The sequence below is a fragment of the Miscanthus floridulus genome, chromosome 1 (assembly GCF_019320115.1).
Source record: "Miscanthus floridulus cultivar M001 chromosome 1, ASM1932011v1, whole genome shotgun sequence".
In the NCBI taxonomy this organism is placed as follows: domain Eukaryota; kingdom Viridiplantae; phylum Streptophyta; class Magnoliopsida; order Poales; family Poaceae; genus Miscanthus; species Miscanthus floridulus.
The window spans coordinates 77,277,469-77,287,974 of NC_089580.1; the positions used below are offsets into that span (position 1 = coordinate 77,277,469).

At 44.5% G+C, this 10,506-nt stretch overlaps 1 protein-coding gene across 1 annotated transcript; it reads left to right on the forward strand.

Annotated features, from left to right (window-relative positions):
* Window positions 1-618: 618 nt before the first annotated feature.
* On the forward strand, window positions 619-7,395 carry LOC136487614 (chaperonin CPN60-2, mitochondrial-like). The gene is made up of 17 exons (XM_066484731.1): window positions 619-883; window positions 1,374-1,505; window positions 1,774-1,933; window positions 4,061-4,236; window positions 4,327-4,422; window positions 4,817-4,921; window positions 5,012-5,098; window positions 5,188-5,277; window positions 5,346-5,426; window positions 5,516-5,584; window positions 5,691-5,768; window positions 5,850-5,945; window positions 6,079-6,178; window positions 6,294-6,397; window positions 6,473-6,578; window positions 6,694-6,772; window positions 6,989-7,395. The coding sequence occupies exons 1-17, from the start codon at window positions 815-817 to the stop codon at window positions 7,089-7,091; spliced, it is 1,731 nt and encodes a 576-aa protein (XP_066340828.1). The 5' UTR covers window positions 619-814; the 3' UTR covers window positions 7,092-7,395.
* The last annotated feature ends 3,111 nt before the right edge of the window (window positions 7,396-10,506 follow it).

Here is a 10,506-nt window from a genome sequence, read left to right on the forward strand (position 1 = left end):
TACCATGGAGGAGCTTGTCGCTAGCGAGGACACACCTCCAATGTGTAATTCATCGTCGAGAGACACCCAACCATGGAGAATTTTATAGTCGAAAAACACCTCACCATGGAGGTGTCCACTTAGATCCACGTGCCGCCAAGGAGGCAAGGTAGGACGCCGAGCGGGTATAGTAGCGAGGGAAGAACAAAGACAGGCGTGGACAGGGGGCGTGAGGGAGGAAAGCAGTGAGGGAGTAAGGCGGTCAGCGACGTCGAGGAGATGAGCAGCCGCATCAGGCCAGCGTCTTTATCAGGAAGACGAGAAACTACGTGAGGGAGACGAGATGAACATCGTTGGATCGTTGGCACGCTGTATATACCGTGGTCCAGTTAAAAAAGTGTCCGAGCAGGAAGCAGGTCGGACAGAAGCATTTCCGAAAGCAAAAGGGATATTTTCCATATTCGCTGGGTGGGCCTGCGCCGTGATATTCAGATTGATGGGTTGGAAGTGCCGGGCCGCAGCCCAGAAACATCTAAGCCCACTTGGACGACCACAGCGCCTGTGCTGGCTGCCGCGGCCGCACCCCGCCGCAAAGGCGATCAATCAACGAGTAAAACCCTAAACCCTAGTGGATGCTTCTAGTGCCGCCGCGCACCTCCATCCGTCTCGCCCGCGCTGTCTCTAAAAACCACCCGTCCCCCACCTCCTCGGCGCCTCGCGTCCTTTCCCCCTCCGCAAGAAAGAAGCGAAGCAACTCTCCGCCGCCTCCGTTCTTCCACACCACCCAAAGCTCTCGCCGACCACAGCCTCGGTCCCCGCGCCTCCTTCCGCAATCATGTACCGCTCGGCCGCTAGCCTCGCCTCCAAGGTGCGGCAAGCCGGGAGCAGCTCCGCCGCTCGCCAGGTGAGAGCAGACTCGTGTTGCTGGGCGTAGTTGTGATGGGTCTGATGAGGACCCCGCTCTCAGATTTGGTAATGAGGGTTCTGGTAGTTCTGCGTGCAGGGCTTAGACCCTCTTGAATCTTTTGGACTCTCTGCCACTTTAGATTGCTTAGGATTCAGTGGGTTTGGGGTTTGCTGCATGGTGCCTTTTGTTTTGGTGGCGATCTGCCGGAATCTGTAGTTCGCTAGTGCAAGATCTAGGCTAGCTCTCTCTGAGGGGCTTTACATTAATCTACGGTGGTGATCTCGTCGCTACCGTGCTCCAGTTAGCTGTTAGACCTCGAATGCACTGATAGGCAGCTGGGAAACTTTGATCTGATCCAGCAGAAATCGATGTCTTGTGAAATTTGTTATATTGTTGTTGTGTAACCTTGGGCAAGGCAGTCTCTAATTGATCACGTGGCTTCAAATTAAATGTGCTCATTCTCGGCTGTTGTGTGTGATGCTTACAGGTTGGAAGCAGGCTTGCCTGGAGCAGGAACTATGCTGCTAAGGACATCAAGTTCGGTGTTGAGGCCCGTGCTCTGATGTTGAGAGGTGTTGAGGAGTTGGCAGATGCGGTGAAAGTGACAATGGGTCCTAAGGTATAACCATGTGGTTATACAGATGACAAACAATTACCTGAACAATATAATGAGTACCAAATTTTCTTAATAGAACACGACTTCGCCTTCTAGTTATGCTGAGCACTTCCATATGTCAGTTTCCTTCCTTATGCCAATATTCTAGGAGCTACAAATGCTCATTATTGCACTCACTGATTCCAATATTGCTTGGTGTGTTTTACTCTGTTGTAATACTGTTGCATTAGTTGTTTGTTTTGTACTTGAACTTATTTCCTGCCTTCTGCAGGGGCGCAATGTGGTTATTGAGCAAAGCTTTGGTGCACCGAAAGTCACAAAGGATGGTGTGACTGTTGCGAAGAGCATTGAATTTAAGGATAGAGTAAAGAATGTTGGTGCAAGCCTTGTGAAACAGGTTGCTAACGCAACTAATGACACTGCTGGTGATGGTATGGCATCCTTTAGTCAACCAATTTCAACTTTGATTAGGTTTATACAAAATAGTATTAATATTTGTATCTCCAAATAGGTTTACTATGGGAATATATGACGTGATTAATCTAATGATGTTTATCTCGTATCACAAATATTAGTATTTTTTGGTATATATTTTGTCAAAATTAAGATTGTTTGACTTCTTGGAATGCAAGAGGAAGACTTATTTTGGGACGGAGGCAGTACTTGTGTGGAAGTATTCTGTTTTCCTGGAGTAGATGGTGCTGTTTCTTCAGTTCCACTGTTGCTACACATTTGATATACTGTTTGGATCTTTGGGAACTGTAGTATGTGATTCCAATCTTACTATATGAAACCTGCGCCCAAACCGCGGCCAGCCAGCGTGCCACGTCACGGGCTTTTCGCGGCCGTTCGATCGGGCGCGCGGACGGATTGGGCGATCCGCGGTCATTTTACGAAAAACCCCTTCTATTTTTCGGAAATCAACCGCGCTCTAGAGGCCCTCTCAGAATATTTTGCAAAAAACACCTCAGATTATTTCCAAATCAACCCGCAGTCCAGAATGGATGGGCTCTGGGTTTTTTTTTGCAAAAAAGACCTTCACTTTATCGAAAATCAACCCACGCTCTAGAGAGACTCTCAGCAATTTTTGCGAAAACCTCCTCAGATTTTTCTCAAATCAAAATATAGGCCACCTTTGATTATATCTCTTTTTTTTCAAAAAATAAATTAGCTGAAACTTTAAAATTGCATAGTAAATCACAGAAAAATTGTAAATTAGAAAATCAAGTTGATCTGAAATCCTAACGAGTAGAACTATGCAGTGCATCCATAATATCACATGTTTTAGTAAGGATTTTTTCATATAAACTTTTACCTATGCTTTTAAAGGGCAAATAAAATTATACCTTCATGATGATAAAGTCTCGAAAATACATAAAAATCATAAAATGAACAAAAAAATTGCTGAGTTTCCCATCACTACACCTATATTCTTATTGCCACTGGCCTAATCGAAAGGTAAGGCACGACAAAGCCGCCCCCGCGTTTCTAGTATGTTCAGTATTGCTACTAACAGCCTTTGCTATTTTGTGAAGTTTGTTAGCTCTGGTGGTGTGCACGCTGTTATTTTCTCTATTGGTGTGAATACCAGCTTTGATTCTTCATAATAAGATTATATAAGGTTATCTAATTTCTTGCTGTGCTGCTAATAATACAAGGGGACATCCCTTGGTGTATGCTTTTCGTGGACGATGTAGTGCTAGTTGATGAAAACCGGACAGGAGTGAATCAGAAACTGGAGTTATGGAGGGAGACTTTAGAGTCCAAAGGTTTTAGACTCAGTAGAACTAAAACTGAGTATATGAGATGTGACTTCGGCACTACTACTCGGGAGGAGGAATATATTACCTTTCGATATTTAGGATCAATGCTACAAAGAGACTGGGATATTGATGAAGATGTTAGCCATAGAATCAAAGCAGGGTGGATGAAGTGGCGCCAAGCATCTAGTGTCCTATGTGACAAAAGGGTACCACAGAAGCTAAAAGACAAGTTTTATAGGACGGCGATTAGACCTGCTATGTTGTATGGTGCAGAATGTTGGCCTACGAAAAGACGACATGTTCAACAGATAAGTGTCGCGGAAATGCGTATGTTGCATTGGATTTACGGTCATACAAGAAGGGATCGAGTTCGGAACGATGATACACGTGATAGATTAGGGGTAGCACCAATTGAAGAAAAGCTTATCCAACACCGGTTGAGATGGTTTGGACATGTCCAACGGAGACCTCCAGAGGCACCGGTGCATAGTGGAATCCTAAGTCAGGATATTAACATGAAGAGAGGCAGAGGAAGACCGAAGTTGACTTGGGTAGAGGCAATAAAAGGAGACTTGAAATGATGGAATATACCCAAAGACTTAGCCTTAGATAGGAGTGCTTGGAAAACAGCTATTCACGTGCCTGAACCTTGATTGCTTCTGCTGGGTTTCAACTCTAGCCTATCTCAACTTGTTTGGGGACTTAAAGGCTTTGTTGTTGTTGTATTGTTGAATTGTATGTAGCTTGTTGATGCTTTCTTCTAACCGTACCTGATCTGATATCCAAAAATTTCAGGTACCACATGTGCCACTGTTTTGACAAAAGCAATATTTACTGAGGGGTGCAAATCTGTCGCGGCTGGAATGAATGCAATGGATTTAAGACGTGGAATCTCAATGGCTGTTGATTCTGTTGTGACCAATCTTAAGAACATGGCCAGAATGATCAGCACTTCAGAAGAAATTGCACAGGTATATCTGCAAGGCTCTAGGTTACTTTATTTTGTTCTTATCATGTCCATCCCTTCTCTCTCTTTTTAATTCTTTCTCTATCCTGTAAAGGTGGGTACAATATCAGCAAATGGGGAAAGGGAAATTGGTGAGCTTATTGCCAAGGCTATGGAGAAGGTTGGCAAAGAGGGTGTGATTACTATTGCGGTAAGTTAAAACCAAAGCTTACCTGAGTTATTTTTAGGCTATTCCTCTACGGACCCTTCTGTTTCCACTGTATGATTAGTCCACTTGCACTAGTATTCTAATGCACACAGCTTCAGTGATTCTAATTGTCTACAACTCTACATGGTTCTGTTTTTGAGGTGTACTTGTGCTGATAAATGCACATTTTGATTGTTTCCTTGTTTGGCCACGTCACAACGTTAGTTATTAGAAATATTTCTCAAAAGTTTTGAGCCACAGCATTGGTACATGTTATTAGAAAAAGATCAAATAGTTGCTACAGTGCTGTATGCTTCATTCTTGTCTTTTCTGGCTTCCTCAAATTGCTCTTTTCTGCGTTGTGCTGTTTCAATTTACTGATCTAAATGTTCTATAGGATGGTAACACCCTTTATAATGAGCTTGAAGTTGTGGAGGGTATGAAACTTGACAGAGGTTACATCTCTCCGTACTTCATTACAAACTCAAAAACCCAAAAATGTGTAAGTGCCCTTTACCTCTATATATGTTTTTCTGAGACCTTTGGTTGTGTACACCACAAAAATATCTTAGTTGTACTTTTTGTGTAACAGGAATTGGAAGACCCATTGATCTTAATTCATGACAAGAAGGTTACAAACATGCATGCTGTGGTTAAGGTTTTAGAAATGGCTCTAAAGGTAATCTGTTTGCTGTCATTTAGTGGTATCAGTATTGGTATCATTGTGGCCTTTACTGATTCATTTTTTTCATTCTTTGCTTGGAACAGAAACAAAAGCCTCTACTGATTGTTGCAGAAGATGTGGAAAGTGAAGCATTGGGCACTCTGATTATTAACAAGCTTCGTGCAGGCATCAAGGTAGGTTGGTTCTGCCAAGTTTCTGTGTTTGGTACCATTTCTGTAGTTCTAATTGGAACGGTGTTCAGGTCTGTGCCGTCAAAGCTCCTGGTTTTGGAGAAAACAGGAAGGCAAACTTACAGGACCTTGCTATCCTTACTGGAGGAGAGGTAGGCTTCACAGTTGTTCCTGTTGTGCATTTTGTTTTTCTGCATAATTCAAAATAGCATGTCTGATCTCTGCATCTATCATGATTCAGGTAATAACTGAAGAGCTAGGAATGAACCTTGAGAATGTTGAGCCTCACATGCTGGGTACATGCAAAAAGGTATAGTAGAGGATTTAATAGTATTTTCTATTTTCTGACATGTTTATTGATTCTTGTGCTTTGATAATACTATTTTATATGCTGAACGACTTACTTTTCAATGCAGGTGACCGTCTCTAAGGATGACACTGTTATTCTTGATGGATCTGGAGACAAGAAATCTATTGAAGAGAGGGCAGAGCAGGTTCATGCAATATTACTTTTATTGTGTGCTTACTTAAATTGCTTCTAACTTTCTGGTTCTGATAGTTTATGGATGTTGCAGATTAGATCAGCAATTGAGAATAGCACTTCAGATTACGATAAGGAAAAGCTCCAGGAGCGGTTGGCAAAGCTCTCTGGAGGTGTTGCTGTACTGAAGGTGAGGTTATTGACCTATGTATTTACTAATGGCAGATTACATGTTTCAAACAGTTTTGTTTTCTATAGTAATAACTGTTACCTGTGGCTGTCTGATATTTGCTGATTTTGTGCCTGTGTGCCTCCTTTTCTAGATTGGAGGAGCCAGCGAAGTAGAAGTTAGTGAGAAGAAGGATAGAGTGACAGATGCACTGAATGCTACTAAAGCTGCCGTTGAAGAGGGTATTGTACCAGGTACATCATTTAGAGTTCATGGGATGTTTATGCTGATTTCCTTTGTGTTAGTTACTCCTATTGATTTCCTGTTGCGTCCGTATGCCTGATAGTCAATCTTTAATTGTATATGTAGGTGGTGGTGTTGCTCTTCTCTATGCATCGAAGGAGCTTGATAAATTGCAGACAGCGAACTTTGATCAGAAGATTGGTGTGCAAATCATTCAGAATGCTTTGAAGGTCTGGGAAAGTTGGAATTATTTTTTCTGGACTCGTACCTGTGTGCTAAGCTGACGTGGAATATTTTGTAAGCAGACACCTGTACACACCATTGCCTCCAATGCTGGGGTGGAGGGAGCAGTAGTTGTGGGCAAGCTTTTGGAGCAAGAAAATACTGACCTGGGTTATGATGCTGCTAAAGGTATGATGTCTCAGCATTTGGCTGCCAATTCATTCAAACAGTTAAAAGTGATCAGATGCTAAAGGTGCGGATGTTTCTACAATTCTACATATGTTTTATGAATGATATTGTACAGGCGAATACGTTGACATGGTGAAGGCCGGTATCATTGACCCACTGAAGGTGATCAGAACTGCTTTGGTGGATGCTGCTAGGTAAACTGACCTTTTATTTTGAACAGTAGGAAGTTATTGACTAGTTTCCACAATAAACTATCAGCAACAGCCAACGATGACGAAGAACGTTCAAAACTGCTCTATGGCTATTGAATTGGCAACAATTTGTTCATCTGGTCTTCATGACTAAATTTTTTAGGTATTGGTGTCTGCTTTTTACGCTGGTGTTAACAAGTTTGCCCTCCCATCTTGCAGTGTGTCGTCCCTGATGACCACCACGGAATCCATAATTGTAGAGATCCCCAAGGAAGAGGCACCGGCTCCAGCAATGGGTGGCATGGGTGGAATGGATTACTAAGACAAGCACACCCACGATACACATGAAAGCAGAGACTCTTTTTTAGGCGGTGCAAGTTCATCTTTACTGTATTTTGGTCGATGATGAGTTGGTTGTCAGGCGGATACAATTTTGAGTATGCGGACGTAGGACCTCTCAATAACTCCAAACGGAGCTGTAGTGTGGGAATAATAAATATGAACAGTACTTTGAGGTCTGAAGCTGTAGATCAAGATTGGATCCTGACACCTTGTGCCGAACCAACTGTAGTCTGATTATTAGTACATTGTTTTGGCTGAGGTAAAATCGGATTGCCGTTCTGTTTTGTCAGTGTCGGACACATCTTGCTTCTCCGCTACGATCCAATAGTCGGACACGTCAGATTTAGTAGCTTTCAGCTGGATGAGAGATCAGCTCGGAGACTTGGTAGAGCGGCATGAGAGCGTGCATCTGCATCACAAAGATTAGCGCTAGTTACGATCATAAGGTTTTTTGTTTGTTTGCGAAGAGTTACATTCATAAACTGTAGTACTGAGCTAACTATCATGGATGGCACACGTGATAGAGGAAGAAAGGCCTATGGCGGAGGAGCATTATATGCATTTTTTATAACGTTTTATTTTGATGAGAAAAAAATATTGTGCATTTGTTCGATTCGCTGAAATTTGACTGATACTGATACTTATGCTGATTTGTTGTTTTTTCGCTGAAAAGTATCGTTGAAGTAGTGCTAAAGAATAATATGATTTGTTTGGTATGGTTTCGGATGATTTCGTCTCTGCCACTTTTCATCCCTATTCATCCACTGTGGATGAGACCAGAGCCGCTGCACAACAATGTGCTACAGTCACGAGCAGGAGGACCTAGCTAAAAGGCCAAGGGAGCCAGGCCAAAGAAGGTTCTAGTCTCCAAACTAGCTGATCTACTGCTGATGTGGCTGCCGTGCTCCTTGCTGCACTTGCACAGCCTGCCGCTAGCGCGTTGCCGTCACGGCCGGTCGGCGCGGCGGTCGGCGACGCGACGTCTTGAATTGGTATCAGGATCAAGCAGGCGGCGGCGGGCAAACGAAGTGGTTAGGGGCTTAGGGCTAGCTAGGGCGGGCGGGGCTTGCCGATTCGGTCATGTCCCTAACTCCCTAATCCCTATGAATGGCCTGAAAATTGAGTTGCCATGGTACTAGATTAGGCGAGCCAATGCTGCCAAGCAGGACGAACGACAGGCGTCACTACTTCCTGGCCTGGCCGTCTAAAGACTACAGGTTACGCTTACGCCGCACTGCCGCAGCGCGTGCGTGTACCGTTCCGTTCGCCGACGGTGTAGTGCAGTGGAGGCAAAAAAAACCCCTGCTGCCTGCTGAGCGGGGTAAACACAAAAGGCTGGGCCGCGGATTGCCCGATCGTCGATCGATCACGCATGGCTGTACATGTCCCGTCGTCCCGATGCCCGTCGTCTCCAAGACCTCTCTTCTCGTGAGCGACGGCAACGCAGGGGATGGATGTGGGAAATGGGAGATGCAGTCATGCAGTGGGGCTGTACGTACGGTACCTGCAGAGAGCTAGGAATGCGACAAGACATGCTCACACCAGTCACTGATCCTGGCGTGATTCCATCCACTTTTGAGGTGCCACTGAACTGCCGGAACTGGCACGTATTTAATTTAAGGACCTCGACTTATCTTACCGTCTTTCTCTTTAATTATAACTCTTGTAAGCTCATCACTGGTGACGACCAGAAAACAATCGGAGGTTAATGAGGGGTCGTACGAGCGATCAGTAACTGACAATCGGAGTATATGATGGGCTAAACACGAGGTTTCATTAGTTTGTTGTTCGTGTAGGGGGTTGTTCCACGGTCACATCTCACGACCAAAAGACAGAGAGAGATGCAAGTACCAACCATTCACTACCGGAATGAGAAAGTTTGCCGTGTTGCCGTGTGCCCACGGTACACGGCGAAGCCCAAAAAACACTCGACAAAGCCTTTGCCGAGTGTTACACTCGGCAAACGGCACTCGGCGTACACAGAGTCGGCAAACGTTTCTTTGTTGAGTGTTTTTATCGGGCGCTCGGCAAAGACTTTGCCGAGCGTTTTTTTGGGCATTGACACTCGGCAAAAAAAAAATCAAAAAATATATAAAAAAACCGCCTCCGCCGCCACTGCCACCACGCGGCTCGCCCCGCCGCCGCTGCCACCCCATGGCTCGTCCCGCCGCTGCTCGCCACCGCCACCTCGCGGCTCGCCCCGCCGCTGCTCGCCCGCCGCCGCCGCCACCGCCACCACGCGGCAAGCCCCGCCGCTACTCGTCACCACCACCACGCGGCTCGCCCCGTCGCTGCTCGCCCGCCGCCGCCACCACCGCCCGGCTCGCCTGGCCTGCCGCCACCACCACCTGTGCAAAAAAAAGAGGGAGAGGGAGGGAGATGGCGGCGCCGGGAGGGAGGGAGGGGGCGGCTGCGGGAGAGGGAGGGTGGAAAGGGAGAGGGAGGGAGGGGAGGGGGTGGCGCCGGGATAGGGAGGGGAGGGGCGGCGGCGCCGGGAGAGGGAGGGGAGGGTGGGAGGGAGGGGGCGGCGACCGGATGCTTTTATAACGTGCCGAGTTTGCCGAGTGTCGGATCGAGGACACTCGGCAAAGCTGGCTTTCCCGAGTGTCAGATCACATCACTCATCTTTGCCGAGTGTCTAGGGTTTGGGGTACTCGACAAATATAATTTTTTTTTATTTTCTTGTTTTTCATAACGTGTTTTTCCTTGTTTGTTCGATGTACTTTGAAAATACCTGGTCAAATTGACTCAACAATATATATATATATATATATATATATATATATATATATATATATATATATGATTTTTCTACGAATATGATTCCATTATTTTATGTAGTTACAACTCAAATTTAATTTATATCAATTAAAATTCTATAATTGCACTTAATAAATTAAAATTATCAAACGGATCCAAAAAAATTACCAAAATTTCACATGAAACAATCTATGTTCTCTATTGTCTATACAAAAAGTTTTGAAGTCAAACCCCAATTCGACCGTCACTTCGACTCCAAATCTTACCGATTCCTTCTCATCGCTACGATTCTTCTTCTGAGATGCTTTGGTTTGTAAACATCGTACGTGACAAATTATGCGAAACCTTCTCAATTTTTTACCACAGCCTCCACGTATGATATCATCACATCATGACAAATCTCATGATTTTCAGACTTCGTTTGCCTTTTTTAGAATTTAAAAACCATTCGGCCACACGTTCGTGGTCGTGTTTCCTAAACAAGATGTTCGAAATTTCTTTTTACTCATTTTATTCTATTATTGAAATCACTTATAGTTCAAATTTGACTTATACAGTTCCTAGAAATACAATAAATTAATTAAATATAGCAAACAAATCCACAAATATACCAAATTTTAACATGGAATACCACA